The 21,649-nt window shown below is 37.5% G+C and overlaps 1 protein-coding gene across 6 annotated transcripts; it reads right to left on the bottom strand.

Moving 5' to 3' along the window:
- Nucleotides 1-1,603: 1,603 nt before the first annotated feature.
- On the bottom strand, nt 1,604-21,349 carry LOC135585183 (uncharacterized). 6 transcript variants are annotated; one of them, XM_065113625.1, is made up of 11 exons: nt 21,046-21,344; nt 20,853-20,962; nt 20,692-20,766; nt 16,739-16,821; nt 16,181-16,232; nt 12,962-13,054; nt 9,874-9,942; nt 9,688-9,789; nt 9,487-9,555; nt 3,690-3,746; nt 1,604-2,075 (listed from the first exon to the last, which is right to left on the bottom strand). In XM_065113625.1, the coding sequence occupies exons 1-11, from the start codon at nt 21,227-21,229 to the stop codon at nt 1,989-1,991; spliced, it is 981 nt and encodes a 326-aa protein (XP_064969697.1). In that variant the 5' UTR covers nt 21,230-21,344; the 3' UTR covers nt 1,604-1,988. The 6 variants fall into 6 exon arrangements, with proteins under 6 accessions (XP_064969697.1, XP_064969700.1, XP_064969702.1 ...); XM_065113628.1 differs by having other exon boundaries at nt 21,100-21,344; XM_065113630.1 differs by having other exon boundaries at nt 21,189-21,337.
- Nucleotides 21,350-21,649: the final 300 nt, after the last annotated feature.

The raw sequence follows: 21,649 nt of genomic DNA, 5'->3' as shown, positions 1-21,649 counted from the left end.
CATCAAGCTCTAACGTGATAGCGGGTAGGTGGGTGGCTGGGTGGGTGCGTGGAAATGCGATGTCAGGGTGACCTTTTGTTATCCTTCTCCATAGTTAAAGAGTATGTGACGAAGTTATTAAATTAAGAAATAATGATTTTTATTTGTACTATTAATAAGAAAAAGAGTTAAGATGGGAAGGTGGAGGCGAAGACATGCCGTGAAAGCCGTGGCATTAAAATAGGTGGCGGCGGGTAATGCCACAGAAGTGGGCGGGCCAACATTCCCGCCATCACGGGGGACCTGCACAGATCTTAATGGCATCATCGTGATCGTGTGCCCATCTCAAGGCACGGACGACCTCCGAATCCTTGTGATGACAAAGGTCCGTTTATAGTTAATCAGCAGCAGGCGATATAGTGAAATTAATTACAATAAGGAAGGATGAATCAATCATATTAAAGATTACCATATAGGAAGATGCACTACTCAGCTTTAATAATTGAATTGTATTAATTTTCTTATTATTATTTGATATTCTTATACTTAACAAATAGAGTATAACTCACTTAGGATTAATCAAGAAAATATCATGAGAATCAAAAAATATATATGATGCACTACTCAGCTTTAATAATTGAATTGAATTGTATTAATTTTCTTATTATTATTTGATGTTCTTATACTTAACCAATAAAGTATGACTCACTTGGGATTAATCAAGAAAATATCATGAGAATCAAAGTACAAGCTAATAAATATCCTACTTTAATCATGCATATAAGAATCTAAATGTTAGTACGAGAGAAACACCTCATACTTTACCAACCTTTTAGACCAGCCTCATATGAACCCTATAAGTCATCCTCGTGAGCATGATAAAGAGAAAAGTCCAAATTTGTAGAAAAAAAAAAACATAATCCTTTCTAGGTTACTTGGAAGAAATAGAAAAAGAAAACAAATATAGTTATAGTTTTATTTTTTATAATCATATATAGAATTATTGAAAATAAAATTTTTAAAATTTGAAAAAATATGATGAACTAACGATGACAGAATATATATATATATATATATATATATATATATATATATATATATATATATATATATATATATATATAAAATCAACTCCAAACAATTATGTCAATGTTTCTTTGCAATAACACCTAGTAGGCAGAGGTCAAAATGTTGACTGCGAATCGTAAGCTCATCTTATACGAATTATTAGAAACAGATCATAAATATTGATTTCATCTGGTTATGACCTTGGGTTGGGCGTACAGTCAAATCCAGCCCGAATTCATTGACATGCATAACCCTAGTGCTATATGATATACTAATTACAGATGAAAGTATGAACAAATAAATAATTAACACATCACATTTCATTGTTGAATCCCAGATATGCATCCAATTAGAACTAAAACTCAAATTGGATGAAATTTAGGCAACTACTCATATGACAACAATTAGGAAAAACCAGCTGAAAGTAACATTGCTAGATAAACTAAAATCCATTGACCAAAGACTAATATGAAGCAAGATATGTGTACCTTAATATCAGAAATTGAGCCACATTTATACAAATTTCAGGTTCCATCATGGTTCTGAAACTTCAAGATCTCAGCAAGGATGTCGCATGCTTCCATTCACACATCTTTATTTCGAAATGTATTATTTGGAGCAGTCTCTAATACAAATAGAATAATGACAAGCAAAAGGATAGTGCTGACTCAGTAGAAAATTAGTAAGATCAGAAATAAATCCAATTCTGAAAAATAGTTCTAATCACAAGGTCTAAAGCTCTGTTGATATGTATGATGCTCGAATGACAAGACCAGACCAACTTTATCCTGTTAACTGATTATGAAAATGCATGCTGCCAGAGAAATTAGACAAGACAAATCCTCATATCTTCATACGGATTTTACAGGCCAATTGAAACTGGCACTTGGACAGTGAGGCCGATTTGCCATTTCATATAACTGAATATGCCTCCAGAGATCTTATACTGATAACCGTGCGCAAAGACGCCAGTCTGCCCCAGGATGGAATAAGGATCTTTCAAACACCCATATGTCTCGTACAAGTACCTATAACAAGGAAAAATGATAATGTTTACATGATTATCATACATCAAGAACCACTAAGCTAGTCTTCTCCTAAACATCAAAAATCATTACAACTGGCATTTCAGAAGAGAGCATCTGAATTAACAGCAAAGGATATTGATGCTTCTGGTACATAACATGCCTGAAATGAAGGTTCCAATGAAGAGTCTGTTTTCATCCTTCTACATTTTTCAGCCATACCATGCAGCATCGGTTGACATACCACCCAGAAAACTAGTACCATACCGGTCCAACAAGGTATCAAAACCCAGTATGGACTGAGATTCTAGAGCTAGCTTAAAATGATATAGAAGATTACCTAGACAATAAATCAAAATAACCAGTGCATGAGCTTTTTTTTCCCTTCGGGTGTTGCTAAAAGAAAATTCTATTCATGTTACTGAGTTGAGGTTGTTCGTGCTATTTTTTGTGAGGCTACCAGCAATTCCATGGGGGAAGAGGACTGAGCTGCCATCTTTCATGCTTGGAGCATGGACTTGTCCAATGCTGACTTAAGCAGCATCTACCAAACTACACTTCTTGTAGAAAAGGCTCGAGTGGATCGTTCCAAAGAATCTTGAAACATCCACAACATTGATAGTGTAAAAGTATGGTTTATTCCTATAAAATTAAAAACTTGTCGGATGATTTAAGGACATGTAATCATCAAGCAATAATAATGATAAGATATTTTAAAAACATCTAGAGATGCTTCATGAATACTCAAGGGTGGGGCTTTAGCTTGTGAATGCTGACCTATAAATGATGAACAAGATGAATGATCGATAGAGTAGTATGATGATACTTACATATGATGGTACCTTTCTTCTTTCATCTATAACATAGATTAGCATGCTGGATTGTGCATACTTACATCTTCATCCTAGTAAGATTTATTAGTCAGGCATCTAGCTGACCAGTGACCATGTAAATTGGAGATGGAACACATCTTGTCCTGGTTCATCATGCAAAGCAAGCACAATTGTGTTGTCTGAACCAGCTGTCATGTATAGGTCAGCAAGACGAATACTAGAATTTATGTACACATGTTCAAAGCAGCATTGAACCATTCAAAAACAAATGAACATAATATTGTACAGCTACAATTTTTGTGCCTTAAACTATTGGCAAATGGGTCTACATCAAGCCATGCCTCATTGTTTTGATGGATGGTCACATGCTCAACACATATAAGGAGAATTCATGACCAAAGAATTCAAAATCTAGAATTCTTAATATAATTAAGTACAGTTTGGAATAAAATGCTTGTAAATTAGGGCCAATGAAGGGTATTGGATAAAATATAGCACTTACCACAAAGCAGAGTTAAGTGATAAAAAAAAAGGTCCAACACACTAGATAATTCTCCATACAACCTGAACATGATATTATTTTTTTTGTGAATGCTGATTGGCAGCTATAAATAATCTTTTTATGTGCTAAATATCTTGTTGATACAGTAAGGCTATTTTTCTGATAGATAAGTGGACAATATCATTTATTTTAAAACCAAGCAACCAAGATTGCAGAGTTTTTCAGCAACTCTTATAGACTACTTATAGACATAGCACTACAAAGTAGGATGAGATCACTTACCTCTTTTGTTTTGTCTCCAGAAACAACAGCACCTTTTGCATTATATGCTTCAAACCTCTACAAGGAAAACAGAATCAACCAGGTCAAGAGAACTCAGGAAAACATATTGAGCATCATCTGGAGTAACATCAATGACCTCAATATATTAGAGAGATTACAAAGCTGACCAACCTATTCCTTATGTTTAAAAAGAAGATCCACAATTACATGCAAAACCAAAAGTGGAAATAAAGGATATTAAAAGGGAACCCAACATACACAATTCATCACCAAGTATCCCCATTGTCAGTTTGTATCAAATGTAGAAATTATAAATCAGTGGTTTAAATAGGTGCCCGAACGCTCGCCTAGGCGCTCGAGCAAGGCGAGGCGAGGCGAGGCATGAACACCTCAAGGGTGGACCAGGTAGCATGCTTCGGTGAGGCGTCGCCTGAACCCAAGCGCTAAGTGCCTCGGGTGAGCGTCCAGTTCAAACGAAGCAACTGAACCAGGCTTTTAAGTCTAGTTCAATTCAATTGTGGCTAGTTGGTTCGATTGAACCAACTAGCCACTTTCTTACCTGCAAAAGCCACTCCCCGCACCCCCGCATGACCCCGAGCCATCAACCCTAGTGCAGCTTCTTCCTCCGTCGCTGATGCTTTCTACCGCTACCTCCGCCGCAGACACAGCGGACTGAGGCTTCCTCTATCGCCAACTGATAGGTCCGACGGCCTAGCCTTTGTCCGCAGCTTCCTTCCATCACCGTTGCTTCCATGTAGTTCCTTCCACCGTCGAGGGAGAGGACTACAGCTTCCTCTTCACGATGTCGCCATTCGCAACCTCTATCGTTGTCGCTGTTGTCGTCTGCAACTTCACCACCGTCGCTATCGTCCGAAAGTTCCATTGTCGATGACTTTTTCTCCCCCACTTAACAGTTCTTTTCTCCCCCTCTAGTTACAGTTAACAATAGTTTAATGTTGTATTTTTATTTATATAATATATTTATTAATTATATTATATATTTTAATATTTTAATATTTCAGAGTGTCTCACTTTGCTCGAGCGAGCACCTAGTGCCTTAGGAATTTTGGGACCTTGGCGCCTAGCGCTTTTTAATCACTGTTACAAATATCTATATGCAAATATTCAAACATCAAAAATAGGCATTTGATAGATGGCTTAATACACATAGTTAGAACGTCACAAGAGAAACAATATAGTTCATAGTTTCTCATTCAATTATAATATGACACCAGCGGAAAATTATCTCAATAGTGGCCCATGCCACAACATAATAGTTCATCGAGAAAAAAAAAGGGAAAATTGTCTTGTCAAGATCAAACTAGGATGATTATCATCATACACACTAGTTATATTTTCTTAAACATGTTCAGGCTTGAATTTTAACAAAGCAATAGTAGAAGATTTAAAAATAAGAGTTTGATCTTTACCTTTGATAATAAAATTCCATTCGGTATTATAAGTGTTTAGGTCCTTAGGAATCAATGTAGACAACTTAAAATTATATGGGATAAAAATCAAGTTTTGTTGGCCAACAAGGCCTTAGCTTTGATATTTAACTTTGATAATTAGGTTCCGTTCAGTATTATGAGTGCTTAGCTCCTCACAGATGGATGCAGATAAATTTAGAAATCAAGCATATGGGAGAACAATCAAGACAAAGTATTTTATATTTGGTCAACAAGGCCTGATATTCCTGTTCCAAGTATTGTGTTACCCAAAAAGTGGTTTGTCGACTTAGCCATTGAGTCAATCGGCTTGACTTGAACTGGACCTGTTTACCTAATGGGTTCACAAGTTAGATCCAAGTCAAGAAATTTTAACTCATTTAAAGGTTGGGTTGGGTTCAGGTCAAGCATATAATTTCTTTATGGTAAATCTCAACCAATAGTATGGTTTGGACTTTGCACCCATGTAACCAACACAAATAGTTGGCTCACTATGGCTTGTTATTGTTTTGCCTAGCTCAACCAAAGTTGTAAATTTTGTAGGTAGCAAGCAGAAGCAGCAATTCTCTGATGAATAGTGCTAAAATGGGTATAAGTCCAAAATACAAAATCATGATTTTGTACTATCAAAACAAATTTAATTATCTAGTATAAGAAATAAAAGTTATATTTTATCATCATACATATTAGTTATAAGAAATTTAATTATCTAGTATAAGAAATCGTCTTGTCAAGATCAAACTAGGATGATTATCATCATACATATTAGTTATATTTTCTTAAACATGCTCAGGCTTGAATTTTAACAAAGCAATAGTAAAAGATTTAAAAATAAGAGTTTGAACTTTACCTTAGACAATAAAATTCCATTTGGTATTATAAGTGTTTAGGTCCTTAGGAATCAATGCAGACAACTTAAAATTATATGGGATAAAAATCAAGTTTTGTTGGCCAACAAGGCCTTAGCTTTGATCTTTAACTTTGATAATTAGGTTCCATTCAGTATTATGAGTGCTTAGCTCCTCACAGATGGATGCAGATAAATTTAGAAATCAAGCATATGGGAGAACAATCAAGACAAAGTATTTTATATTTGGTCAACAAGGCCTGATATTCCTGTTCCAAGTATCGTGTTATCCCAAAAAGTGGTTTGTCAACTTAGCCAGTCTAGAACCCATTGAGTCAATCGGCCTGACTTGAACTGGACCTGTTTACCTAATGGGCTCACAAGTCAGTTCCAAGTCAAGAAATTTTAACTCATTTAAAGGTTGGGTTGGGTTCAGGTCAAGCATATAATTTCTTTATGGTAAATCTCAACCAATAGTATGGTTTGGACTTTGTACCCATGTAGCCAACACAAATAGTTCACCCACTATGGCTTGTTATTGTTTTGCCTAGCTCAACCAAAGTTATAAATTTTATCGGTAGAAAGCAGAAGCAGCATTTCTCTGGTGAATAGTGCTAAAATGGTTACAAGTCCAAAATACAAAATCATGATTTTGTACTATCAAAACAAATTTAATTATCTAGTATAAGAAATATCCAGACCGTATTTTTAAAACTTGTAATAATCTTATGTGGAAGGTGTATAACAGTCTGGGCATGGATTAGTGCAAGTGGTGTATTACAGTTTAAGCAGGCAGCAGACATCAAACCAGCACAAACAAGTAACCTTTTCTCAAGCTGTCAAGGGTCAGAACCAAGTTCAAAGTTTGAGAGATGTCCATTCAACCTTTAAACCAGACTCTGGTCTATATTTAAGTTAGGGTTTACGGGTCAAGAATCATTTAATTTTTCTTCTGCTCCTCAAGCAATGTCACAATCTAGAAGAAAGGAGGCGATTAGAGAAGAAAAAAAGAGGAGGAATAAAAGGAGATGAATGTTACTGAAAGGGCAGAGTCCCCATTCAAGTATGTCCCTCTTTCTCTCTTTAATAGCTTGTAGACTGTTATAATGTGGTCCAACCCAAACCCTCTCCAATGAGCCTGAAACATAGCAAAAGGTTATTTGGCCCTGGATTAGCAAAGGTGTTTTCAGACCTAGTGTAGCATTTGGATCACTATAAGAGATGAATATAGGCAATCAGCACGATTCAAGGACAGATTGGTTCAATCCATCAATGCAGCAAAATTCAGTAGGCTCTGAACAAGGTTTAAATACCGGTTCATACTGGTCTGGTAAGTTACCAAAACCAGTATTGGACAGGCATTTAAATCCATGAAAGAGCCTGTCAAACATAGTATAAGCCTTGTCCAGCTCGGTACAACATTTTCTCAGACAAAAGAGTACTAACCACTATCATTTCGGGAAGGACAAGGGGCCTATCCAACTTTACAAAGGAATGGGCATGGAAATGATATTCCCATGCAACTCATAGTCAAATTAGGAAATGAAACAAAAGGAAAGGAAAGGAAAGGCTTGACCAAGTTTTCTCACCAACTCCTATTAGTAACAGGATTGGTTTCTATTTTTCTATTATTGTTGGACTGATATTCATCAACAATATTAATATCTATTAGAAAGATTTTAGACTTTTAAGTTGCTGGTGTATAAGAGTCCCAATATATGTCTAGTTTAGATATGGCAAATTACTTTGCTACTAGTTATCATACTTTGAGAGTTCTAGACACATGTCCGGGCAAATTGATAACATTAGCTTTTTTACTTACAAACTTGTACATGTAAAAACTTTGAGCCTGAAAGATTCATGGATGTTATTTTCTTTTCTCTACAAGATCAAATTATCTTAGTAGTTTAGCTCCCAGTTGATAGCTTTGGAGGCATTTTCTCTTCAAATTAAAAAAAAAAAGATCCTAGTTAGGAGGATCAATCCTAACATATATTAGTACCATATTAGTCCAACTAAAATCCAACAAAGGTAGTGATATCAGTTTCAAACCTTGATCCGAACACCAAATATTCATACTTCATAAGTGGATGTCACAAATTTCAAAATAAAATGCAACATGAATGTCTACAATATATATACTATATCAAAATAATCAATATACTACATCATAGTCAAAACAATGAGGCAGAAAACTGATCATGCAGACAAAAGGTAAAAGGTTATTAATAGGATTTAAATGATGATGGTCTTGTTCAGATAGAGACTGGTGGGATGGGGAAGCAAATATTGAGTGTTGGGGCTATTTTTTATTTTATCTTCATTTTGCATTTATATTAGAGTTAAAAATATAAACCACACTAGGAACTTTTCGTTGGAGGGAAATCTAATAAGGAAAAGGTCTGAGTTAGTGAAAGGTGAAATCAGTTGAATCAACTGCCACATGCCTGTAGTGTGACAGTCACTGTAGCAACCAAGATCACTATGGTAGGTATCTTAAACTAGCATGTGGGTCTACAGACCTATCTGCTGTTCTAGGTGCAGCTTTTTATGACACTGGATTCAACTCTTATCAACCCAAATTTTATCCTGTAAATCCTGACTTGACCTGCTAACCTATGCCAACCTGACCAAATCAATAGTTATTGAGTTGGATCCAGAGCAAGAAATCTTGGTCCTCTTGTAAATCAAGTTGGATTACTGTCACCCTTATATGCCCTTACCACTCCATCCACTCCATCTTAACTCAACCCAAACTGTTACAGGGTCTGTTTAACCTTTCAAAAAACAAGATAGCATAGAGTGCTGTCTTACAACTTTCATTTGTGATATGTGCACCAAAGAGTGCAAGATTGATACTTTATGTAATATTAGTAAACAGAAAAATCTTGAAGGCAAGAAATATGACAAAACACTTGGTCTTTCTAACAATCAGATATAGAAAATAATAGTAATCTTCAGAGGCCTAGTTTAGCTAATTATTTTACTGCTATAAAATGGCACAAATACTGAGCAAAAAAGCTACATAGGTATGCTTGTGATCAGAAGTAATGTTTGCAATAAGAGTCAACCATGAAAGGAGTCAAGGTTTGAATGCATATGACCACCACACAGCATAGTTTGTCACCATTTGCCGAATAACATAAAACACTATCATATTTAATGGATAATACAGTTCACAACAACGGTTTTTGAAGGTTAATTTTTATGATCAAGCCACCAAAAAACTTAGATCAACAGAAAGTTTATACATTGTGTACATTAACATAAGAGCCATTTCAATGGAATGAAGACAATAGCTGTGCATAAAATTTATTCAGAATAAATAAATTTATGAGCGTTTTAGGAACATACCATGAATAACTAACCTTATGCATAATAGAAAATGAAGAAAAACAGGAGAAATGTGTTATGCTAAAGAAAGGTTTAGGATGATTTTATTTTTCAAGAAAAAACATCAAAAGCAAAATATAATTAAATTAATATAGTTTTCAGAATATACCTGCTTTGCAGTTATTTCAAGTGTCATCTGTATAAAAGCCTTATCAAGATCATTTTTGTCCAAAGCAATCTGCTTGGAAGTCAAACAAAACAGAGAGAAAGGATAACTAAAGAAACAAATCTGAATATTTCTAAAAACATCATATAAATTACAAATGAAAACCAACTGTTAGATAAACCAACGAAGCAAACAAAATCTCACCATTCGAGCCCGCAATGTTCGGACACTAACCACAGGTTCAACCAATTCCCAGTGAACGGAACTCCACATTGATTCTCTTCGTTTTAGCTCATTCTTCAAGGTCTTCAATGGTAGAAAAACAATTAACCAAGAGAATTTGTAACTCAAAACTACTTAAGGATCTGAAGGAGAAAAAGGGAAACTTACCGAATACATTTTTTCGGTGACAACTTTCCTTAGAGATGAAGTGTCTCCTTTTGCCAACAAAGTATTAATCTGAAAAGTTGATTCAAAGTCAACCCAATTATGAAGCGAAAATGTCCTTGGGCATGCATCTTCAACTCACCCATAATACAGTTCCTTTTTAAATGAAAACAAAAAAGAAGTTTCAAAAAACAAACACAGCAAGACATTATATATCTGAAGCCATAACTTATCAGTTCCATTTAGTAGAAGAACTGCATGGTCAGCCACAAATTATTGGAAGATACTGCTACATTGTTGCCAGTCATTATGGGAAAAAAAAACCTGACATTGCACAGTGACACTTGAAAGAAATTTGCTAAAAATAAACAACCTTACATACCAGCAAACAACATAAAAAAAGTTACAATGAAATTGATGAGATTGTTTCTGTACAGATCAAATTTTTACAAGGAACTAAAAGTATACTAAAACCTAGGTTCCTTAATGCAATAGTGACTCTTGTGAACAAATTTGAAATATCACATATTAAATTGGTTGTTTCACTTTCACAAACTCAGAAACAATTAGATTGGTCATGATGCAAGTCACCATCTTATAAATAGGAATTGGCAGATCCAAGAAGTCCAACGCTTAGGTCTAGATGAGACAATCTTGACATGCTGGTAGCAAGTCATGTCAGCTTCAAGCATAGTGTCCCTCAATTTCAGGGCTTGACCTAACTAACTGGATCTGAACTCTAATAGAAAGCATCATAAATCCCAACTAAACCATACTAACCATCCTAATTTCACTCTGTTTATTGTTTTGAGTCCAGGAATCCTGAAATGCTAGGATTTGGGTTCATAGTTCAGGTTGAGTTCAGGTCCTTACTAGCGAACCTCAACCCTTCACAACCTGGCCCGTTGCCAGCTTGCTTGGATGTGGTTTGACTAGGCTTATAACGTTTCCAATGAGCAACATATTAGTCGTCAAATTGAATAAGCAAGAAGAGATTGCAACCAATGGAGAAAAAGTACCAAATAAAAGCTAGCTGTATAAAGGAAGGGAATTGGTGCTTAACTAAAACTTACAAAGAATCTTTCAAGCCCTCAATGATAATCATTGCAAGTCTAGAAGAAACTAAATGGTGCTTCACGAGCTTTCATGCGAAGAGAAATTACATCATCTTAGCCGTTCTCATCAAAAAGTTGTTTAGAGAGCACGACTCAAAGTTGAGAGAAGGCTAAGATTTGCTTAAGTGTTACAACCATCTATGTAGTGTTAAATTGCCAACTGTCTAAAAGTCATACAGAGATTCTAGACAAGAAAATCACGAAAGTCCTCCAACTGCAGGCCCTATGAGATCTGATAAACCACATTAGTACATTAAGCATCAATCTGAAGCTCTTCATAATGACTGTTCCTCCTCCCTCTCCCTCTCTCCAGTTTCCCCTCCACCTGTTTAAGACTCAGCAAGCACTTCACTATGATAGCTGCACCTTGACTAAACTTAAATTGATCTAAGCATAAATGAAGAGATACTAGACATGCATCCACAATTGTCATAGTAAAATACAATATCCACAGGGTCTGTCCTGACAGCACCAGATCTTAAACTTCCCAAGACATAAATCGATGAAACACAGTAACATAAATCCAAACACCAAAAGACTCACCACAAATCTATGCATGAAGCTTATGGTAACAAAGATCAACAAAAATTATAAGAACACACTGTCACGAACGGTCGTCGCGGACCCACAACAACTTCGTTCAACGAACCGTTCGTCACTTTTCCTACTTGTACAGATACATGGCAGCATGTTTTACCTTGATTTTATATGTTTTTGCTTGAAAAATGTAAGCAATGACAGTTCGCAGCGCTGCAGTGCAACTGCTCGTCGTGCTGGGCCAAACTGCCCCAAAATGGCTCCGTTTTCGTATGTCACGGCCTGTTTTCTGCATATCGTAGGCTCACGCAAAACGTCAACCATCTCAGCACCCTGGAACCCCTCGAGTGGCACCAGGGGGGATGGGGCTTCGGGGTAGTGTCGGACATTGAACATTCTTCACAAGTTCGCACGTTACCTTGACGGGAACTTACCTTCGCGCCCGGCACCCAGTGAGCAGTTGTTTGTGGACTTGCAACTGTTCTTTGTACCTTATAAAGTCCTCGTTTTCTCCTTCCTCTCTTTTCTCTCTTGCACTCAAGGTGCTCACTGAATTGCTTGTAAAGCTTCCCTCTTCGCAAGACGTCGGGACTTGTCCGTCGCTCATTTTCAAACTAATCAATTTTTTGTTTCGTAGATCTTTCAGGACCTGTATGAGGTTGCAACTAGGCTGACCCTTTGCGGACGCGTATATCGCAAGGGCACCTCATGACTTAGGCAATCCCAGCTAAGTACGAGGAGTTGGCATAAGGGTGCTTCACGACTTAGGCAACTCCAGCTAAGTTCGTGACTTTACCACGAGGATGCCTCACAACTTAGACAATTCCAGCTAAGTCCGTGACAACACGGAACAACCTTCTAAATTCTCAAAAGTGCATGAAATTGATCTTAAACTGTCATAAGCAAAAAACCTTTTGCTGAAAGCATGATATCAGAGCATCTTGATGGCAACCCATCATTCCAATACTAGCATATGGAAGCAACAAAATTAGTTACCACACTAGTGCATCGAAAAAGCTACATCAGCAGCAAAAAGATACTAGTTACTCTCTACAATATACACTAGTAGCCATTGCAATCAGAAGCAACAAAATTTGCCACTTAGTATTCTTGCCATTTGAGGCAATACCAGCAGTGATTAATACTTTTCCACCATCTATGGCAGCAAGTAATATATGATATTTGTTATTGTTTTCTAACTTTGTTCATAAATTTATTCTTTTCATGTTCAATTGGATAATTATCTTCTCAAGCAATATTAACATTTTCATGGATCAGTTTGCATATGATAACTAACCCTGTAATCAGTAAGTACATAGTCAAATGCAAATTCATAATCATGTCACCTTGAATAGTACTCATAAAGATATCTTGCAGATTACTGAGAGAATGTAGGTCCACAATATGATACAAATCAATCAGATGAAATCACAACATACCTCTTTGTACAATCTTAAGGTGTGTTGATAAAAAAGCTTCTTCGAATATCCAGCTACTTTTCTCAACCTGTTGATGGCATAAGCACTCTTCATCTGCAAATCAGGCATAACTTAACCATTTGAATCATGTATCAGCAGTGGAGAGTAAATATTTTTTTCTGGATATGTGAGAATATAAAAGAATCAAGTCCATAAAATGGTTATGAAAGAACATCAAGGTAAATTTTGAACAATTTTGAATTAATTATAAAGATTATATTAAATCTAAACCTGGAACGCCCAGTCCTGATAGAATTTTGTATCAGATGTAGAACAACAAAAAATGCTAGGGGGATGGATCTTTTAAGATGAAATATAGTCATGGTGGCTCAGCAATAGGATAATATTTCATATCACATCAACCATTGGGTGTGATCAAAATCAGTTGGACCCTGATGTGTGTGTCCCAAGATAGATGCACTAAATTGTAATTTATTCTTCAATATTCCTAGTAACTATTAAGTATGGTTACCATAAGAACAAAATTTAAGTAAAAGATTTTCTGATACTCTGTTACACCAAAGACACCCTGAGGAATTCTACACCAAGAAAATGCCAACTAGTTTTCACCATGCATCAAAAAGTGGCAGCTAGCTGTTGCTACGTTAGCTTTTAGTATACCTGTTTAGTGTTACTACAAGACTAAAAATTGCTTGCTCTGCAAGGATGTTCCTAGCAGAAAAATGAACAATGAATAATATTATTATAATTACCAATGTCATCTGATAAGAAAAAAAAAATCCCCCTTTCCTTAGTGGTACGATTACTATCCTTCTTGTTGCTAAAACAATGAATATATTCACCATTCTTAAATACAGAATTACACAAGCTCTGAATAGTGAGTACAACTTGCGAGCTGAAAAACTTAAATTGCTTTACTTAAATTGCTAAAACAATGCATATACTGCTCGATAACAGTCGAAATCCAATTGTTACTGACCTGTACCGGTCGATAACAAATGAATTTTAACCATTACCGACAAACAACTCAGATCTGCCCCTTTCAAACGGTCAGATCCATTTGAAAGGGTTTTCAAACCCTTTTCTCCCCCTCTTTCACCTTTCACTCTCTCAATCTCTTTCTCATAAACTTTTTTCTCTCATTCTCACATTTGCACTCTCTTAAGGCTTTACAAAGCTACGATTTGTAGATTGGATCAAGCTTGGGAGGCTAATTAGGAAGGATTAACACCTAAGTTAGAAAAATAACTCTTTAATCAAAGGTATGTAGACAACTTCTCAATCGCATTCAGCTACCCGCTAAGTTTGAAGATAGCAATGATGTGGATAGCAGTGTCTCGACCGACGATGGTAACAACGCCAAGGAGTTTATGGTCCCGTTTACATAGTTTGAAGGTGGTGCATGTACCGTAGAGCAATATTTTACGCATGTCACCCAAGATTTAGATCATGGAACTCGACGTAATAGTTAGTCATTCTTCTCTGAGTAACCATACTGTCACGGCCTTAGCTAGAATTGCCTAACGCGTGAGGCACCCTTGCAGCCAAGACGCGAACTTAGCTTGCGTTGCCTAAGTCGCGCTTCGCCCTTGCGATAATGCTCCGCAAAGATCAGCCCACTTGCAATCTCTCGCAGGTCCCGAAGGACCTGTAAAAGAGAAAGTTGATTAGTTCGAAAGAACGAGTGACGGACAAGTCCCGAAGTCTCGCGAAAAGGGGAAGCTTTACAAGCAATTCAGCGAGCACCTTGCGTACACAAGAGAAAAGAGGGAGAGGGGGAAAACAAGGGCTTTAGAAGGTTGAACGAACAGCTGCAAGCCCACAAACAGCTGCTCACCAAGTCCCGGGCGCGACAACAAGTTCCCGTCAAGGCAACGTGCGAACTTGCGAAGGAGTGTTCAACGCCCGGTACTATACCGAAGCCCCATCCAGCCCTGTGCCACCCGGGGGGCTCCAAGAGGCTGTGATGGCTGACGTTTTGGTGAGCGGAGGCGGATTCCAGAAATCAGCCCGTGGCACACGAAAACGGAGCTGTTTTGGGCTGTTTTGGGGCTGTTTTGCTCGGTTCGATGAGCGATCGCTTTGTAACGCTGCAGCTTGTTTGAACTTACATTTTTACAAGCAAAATGACTCAAAACCAAGGCAAAACAAGCTGCCAAGTAGCTGTACATGTAGATGAAAGCGACAAACGGTTCGTTGAACGGAGTTGTTGCGGGTGCGCGACGACCGTTCATGATAATACGGTGATCGATCTTATAATACGTAGCAACATATTAGTGGCGAAAGTAGAAGTTCCGACATTCTACATGCTTCGTACCAGTACATGTCATAATCGTACTTGCTTCAGAAGCCATCTCGGACACTTGTGGTTCACGATGATCAAACTACGACCATCACCACATTGATGCACCAATGGCATACAGTGTATTAGTATACTCTGTCGTGAGATCAATTTCATGGGTTCGACAAATATATTAAATTGATATACAGATACATAGGATTAAGGATCCCAATCCACCGCCTGTGGAGTCCCGTCGTTCTTTTTGATGGTAGAACCAGGTATATCCATCTATCAATTACTTGATTCATTTAAATATTAGTGTTTAAGTTGTTTAACAAATAATCTAACAATTCAAATAATTTCTTTGTAGATAACTCAATATAAACGAAAGGACGGTCCGAACCATAAAAGCTACTCCTCAAAGTCCGAAAAAGATATGTGCCACTAATCTTTCCTAATTTTGATTATTTTTGTTAAAATTATACTATATTTATATTTATTTCAAACTTAAAAACCCTAATATAATTTTTTTTCTATTTTTCAGAAATTTTTGGAGCTATTTTTGACCATTTTTCCTTGCCGTTGGTAGACCCTATCGTACCGACACACAATACATTAATATGCACCGTACCACTGATCGACCGATACACCGGTTCAAACCGATAAGATGACCCTTGCTCCAAAATATAAATTACTAACAAAATACAATACCATAAGAACGACTAGATCCAACACATGGTTGGCACTATAATAACAAAATAAGTGAACAAGACAAGTAAAATAATCACACAACAGAGAGAAGCTTCAGTTGTAACAAAAAATGTAAATATATTATGTCCTCGGAAAGATAAATGATAAATAATCTATGTTAAGAAAGATCAAATACAAGAACCTGCACTGTGGAAGGCGTAATCTCAAATCAGCATGCAAATAAGTACCTCCATAATTAAATCCTCTTTAGTTCTTCTCCAACCACTTCGCGTGAACCATCTGATTTACAATATATTATAACTCTATCATCACATATGCAAATTTGTATATATTCCAAGCTTGTAAATGTAATTGCTGAAAACAGACGACCTAGAGAATATAACGACACAAAAAGGCACTCATGATAAAGGCATGCAAGCAAATTGGCTAGCATTGCCACATGATATTTAAAAGAAAATTCCATTTTCCTAAAACTACACAATCTCAAAATGTGCATATATTATTAAGTAGAAACATAAACTTATTGTTTCTTCTTTGGGTGGTACCATGGAAAGATTAATGGCAATCTTTAATAGAAAAGAAACTGTCTGGGCTATCATAATAGTTGCACAAAGTGAGTTTTACATTATAATATTTACATCAACTCCAACTTTTGTGTAAACTTCAATTTCTAAAGAATTAAGAACACTTTCTCCTATGATGGTTATGAATGACAAAATGTCCACATCAATCAGAAAATCAAAGAGCTTAAACCAAAGAGAGGAATATAAAGTTAGTTTATCTACCTTCTCCAAAAGGAAATAGGTTCTCGAGGCGTATATGGTTCATAGACAAATCCTGGGCTCAGCATGGTCACCTTCAAAGACACCTACACATAATATACCATCAATAGGAGTACACTTACTAAATGGACAGCATCATGTTCATGAATAAAGAAGTTTTAGCATTTTCAAGTTTATAACGTTTAATGTCATAATAAAAGATAGGCCAGGCCATGATGCCAGAATTAAAAAATAAGGACCTTATAATAGTAATTAACTTTATTGCAATAACAAAGAGATGGTGAGTGTAGGTGTACAAAGACTAAGGTTATCCGAGAGGGAATTTAACTCCAGCCACTGGGAAGGTCTTTTCAATTAATTGACCTCCTAACAATCTGAATTTCCCTAAGTTTGGTTTAACCAAGACTCACTAGGAAAGCTAATATTTTGACCCTGGATTCCAGTAAACACTTCACACTCATATTTTAAGTCTATGACACTACTCTGTTAAGTGTAGACGGGATTTTAGCAATACAAATGTGAGAAGTTACAAGAGAATGGGATGCAGGTTTGCTAGCACGAGAGGAGAATATGGATGTAAAAATTTTCTAGGGTAAGAAAATGAAGAACCATTTCACAAAAGATGGACCTTAGTCAATTTAAAGAAGACGGCAAGTAATAAGTTCCTCTATCTGAGTAAGGAAAAAAGATACCTATTGACTATGTATGGTGAAAGACACTGTACAGTGGTATCATTGACAGTTGTGTTGAACATAAATCGACACTGGTATATTCTTATCAACATCCACTTTGTTCAATGAAATGCAGACATGCATTCAGATGAAGAGTGGACACTCTAATTTTATCCACATATGTTCCAAACTAGTGTGTCCACATCTAATCTAAATAAACATAAGAATGCATCAGTTGTTGGTAATGTCCAAATTTGACTTATCCAATTGAGACATCTATTACATACTTGCAAATATATACAGCATTGGCAGCAGATTGTACTAAAATAAATCGTAAAAGTGTGAAAAGACATGAATGGGATTGAGGTTCGCCACTGTGTGTGTAATCCACTGCCAAAAATGTGTCGCATTCATTGCCATGCTAGGTGTGAGAACATCTATCCATGATGGCCAAACAACAACTTGAACAGCACATACATGGTTTTGTTATTTCTTCTCATCATTCCAGGTTGCACCTGAATTATTTCAGGTGCCTTTGATCAAAATTGTTTAGATTGTTATAAATACTGTAAAAATGCATTTATTCCAGCTTATATCACAATTGTTTATTCAGGAGCCATCATAATTAGTGAGTGATATCAGTCATCACAATAATGTGCCATGTGTGTCCAATGTTGGCCTCCATGAAAAAAAAAAAAAAAAATCTTCATCAAGAAAGGCTGTTTCTTGATCAACTAGGCTCATAGGCTCACTATTCCAGGATATTGTTACTGATTGACTGTTAGGTTATTATTAGGAAGCAACTAGTGGAAAGAAAAGGAATACTGCAAACACCTTTCAAATCAACAACATGACTTCCTTGTCCACATTGCAAACACCATTCATTGTGTGATGTAACACCAACAGAAAATAGGGTACATTAGATGATTGTTAGAGCAACTACAATGCTCTCATCTCCCCATGGAGGGTGTGTACATTTTGTCCTACTAGTGTACAATATGTTTATGTTGCGATATGAGATAATGCTGACAATATGACAACTAAAGTGTATCACCACTGCTCTCAGAAATGCCTCATGTAAAGGCACAATGTATAGGATCATGATATTGACTTGCATTGGCACCTGACCAGTGATGACATAATGATAAGGTTGATGTAGAGTAAGATTGGGGAACCATAATGATGAGGCATCAAAAATAAAGATGGTCCGATCATAATTAGGAGTTAGGACCACAAGGTACGAACAGTCTTTGTACTCTTCAGGATAGTATTGATCAGTGTTTCATCCCTTCGTAGTCATAACCAGTTTGCCTCTCTCTTTTCTACTTCTCATTGACCAATCAATATTAGTGCAATGCCCTTCTCCACCAAATGACAAGAACAAAGGTCTCTCCACCACTGTTATCATCACAACAACTATCCGTATCATTGTTGCTGTTTGCACCCCAAATAGAGGGAAAAAACATGTAAGAGCAAGGGATTCACAAAACTTTACCTAATGGCATCATATTTGTTTAAAGCCATTAAATTTGACCATATCCTCTGACCACATATCTAAGGAACTATGTGCTTCCACTGTAATCATGTCAATTTTACATGGAAAGGAAGAGGCTATTATACTAGTACATGAGGGCCAACTATGTGCTTCCACTGTAATCATGTCAAGTAGTTTTACATGGAAAGGAAGAGGCTGTTACACTAGTACAACTATGTGCTTCCACTGTAATCATGTCAAGTAGTTTTACATGGAAAGGAAGAGGCTGTTACACTAGTACATGAGGGCCAACGGGCTAACAACTAGCAATTAAAGCTTAAGAATTGTAGGCTATCTGATTAAAGGCCAGTTCTACTTGGGTTTCTCAAATAGTGGGCATATCATTCTGGATCATGGAAATCATTATTAAGCAGGCCTAGCATCATAAATGTGAGGATGAGAAGCTCAAAGAAGAAAAGAGCTAACCCCAAGATGAAAGAACTAGCTTTGGATGGTACAAAGTCATATAAAAACGTGGAGTCAACACTAGGGCATGGACTTCACTTGTCGCCTGCTACAACACAAGGTTTGAAATTTCGTACCATACTGATGTATCGAGCTTTGCTCGGTACGTTACGGTACATTGTACCAAGTGGTATGCTAGGGCATACCAAGCGGTATGCCTATATATATATATATATATATATATATATATATATATATATAATATAAAAATATTTTAAAAAAAGGCATACGTAGCCTCGACGACATCGCCTCCTCCTCTTCGCCTCATTGCCTCATCTACAGCATTCAACGAAGAAGGCGGTGAAGACGTCGAAGGCCGTAGACGTCTCCGGCCTTCGGTGAAGAACGTGGCGAAGAAAAAGGCCACAGAGTTACAGATGAGACGATGAAGGAGACCGCTGCCTCCCCTAATCCCCGTGTCTCCAGATCCTCCTCTTTACGACTCTCCTCGTCATTACCTCCTGGATCGATATCGTCAAGGGAGGGCGCTATCGGATCGGGATCGAGAAAGGGCGTGGAAACAAGTTCGCGTCGAGGTTCTCCCGATTCTCCTCTTCTTCTCCCTCTTCTTCGAACACTCTCTCCTTCTTCCTTCTTCGACGCTTCTCCCTCAGCCTAGCCGCAGCCAGGCCGCTATATCGAGCGGACCGCCCAGTAGTGGGCGGTCGACGTACCGGTTCACAAGCAATACGATTCGAAATCGCAAACCTTGCTACATAATGGTTTTAACTTTTTAAGTTACAAGCTATGTGTAGGTTACGATGAGGACGTCAAGCCATTTATTGAGGGAGATTGTGATATATCATTGGTCTTGCATCAAAAAGTAAGAAAGAGGGTTATGATAATATATAAGGGTCATTAGGTCGACTACTGGTAACTCTTGCCTAAGCATTTTAATCCCCGCATGGTTAAAGGAATTTTCTATTCGAATTTCTAAGCCTATGAGCTTAGGGGATCGAGGAGTGAAGAGCATAGTCATCTTAAGCAAACACAAGAGAAAAAATTATATATTCCTAAGCGAAAGAGCAAGAACTAAATGGGAATATGAAGACTAATCATGAAAATGAAGAACATTAGATACACACTCTTTTTTGCTCTCTCATTAACATCACAGAATTGTGGTATTCAATGATACTTCAATAGAGAGTCATCCCCTACAACCTTTCATGAAAACTTATTCAAGAAAGATTTTAGTTAAAATTCATTTTCTACTAAATATCCATATGGCTGACTACGTTTTAATAAACAACAACAAAACGATCAAGAAAAGCTACTCCTTTAACAACCTGTCTTGCTCCAGCGGGGGCTTTCACAATGGACATCGATCTAGAACCATTGAAGCAGATAGTCAACTCTGCAACCTGTCAAACAGAAAAAGAAAAACTACAGATATAAATATATAACACAACTTAAAACAACAAACACACTCCAACACTAACTCCCTCACCTTCGTGGATGACCGTGACGTGAAACCGCTCCCATCTCTGGCAGCATCCGGACGAAGGATGCTGCTAATCGTGCAAGAACAACTCACGATGCTTCTTCGGAGAACAAACCCTGTGAAAATGAGGCGCGTCATTTTTACAGAACCTAGCGTACAAGAAGATTAAAAGCTTACGATAGAGATATAAGGACGATGCCTTCTAGTCCTGAACTGAGGAAGTGTGAAGAGGATCGAGGAGTGAAGAGATTACAAGGGAAGTGGGAGTAAATCGCATCAGTTTTATGGAAAGAGCCGAAAGAGATCGAATACTCCGAGGGAAGATGGGGAGTTTGAAATGACCGCTGGAAGCGCCGAATCGCATAGAATCTCGACAAGGCCATCCTCTCCCGCCGCCGGAAGCTCCAAGTAACCGTAGAGAGATCGAAGGTTGCCGAGGGTTTCGGCTGCGAAACCCCAAGAAAGGACGCAGAGGTTTAACCGCAGCCGGTTCACCGTCGACGTGGTTCGGTTGGCTTGATCGCACAACCCGGTTCAAGCGCACAGCTCCAGTCCTGGTGGCCGCCCTGTGTCTTTTCTGAGTCGCCGAGCAGGAAAACTCGGCTATCCATTAGTTCATTCGAAGGGCCCCACATGGATAGGCAGAGCAACAAGCTCAAAAAATAGGTTTCCTCCCTGTTTGGCAGCTCAGAGGAGATTGGTGAGCCGGGCCACCTGTCCCCGTGTGAGACGAGAAAGTCACATCTCCGATCGCGTGCGATCCACACTTCTCATCCGATCCGATGTGGCTCACCTTCTTGGGC

Source organism: Musa acuminata, chromosome BXJ2-6 (genome assembly GCF_036884655.1).
Source record: "Musa acuminata AAA Group cultivar baxijiao chromosome BXJ2-6, Cavendish_Baxijiao_AAA, whole genome shotgun sequence".
NCBI lineage: Eukaryota > Viridiplantae > Streptophyta > Magnoliopsida > Zingiberales > Musaceae > Musa > Musa acuminata.
Note: the sequence above shows the minus strand (reverse complement) of the source record. Positions and strands in the feature narration are given on the sequence as shown.

Excerpts from the sequence above, each read along its gene's own strand:
- LOC135585183 (XM_065113626.1), bottom strand. The coding sequence starts at position 21,229 with ATGGCCTTGTCGAGATTCTATGCGATTCGGCGCTTCCAGCGGTCATTT. Across the intron at positions 16,822-20,691 it reads CCCCCGCTGGAGCAAGACAG|GTGTCTTTGAAGGTGACCAT; the intron begins GTTGTTAAAGGA and ends TATTATGTGTAG. Across the intron at positions 9,943-12,961 it reads CCTTAAGATTGTACAAAGAG|ATTAATACTTTGTTGGCAAA; the intron begins GTATGTTGTGAT and ends TCAACTTTTCAG.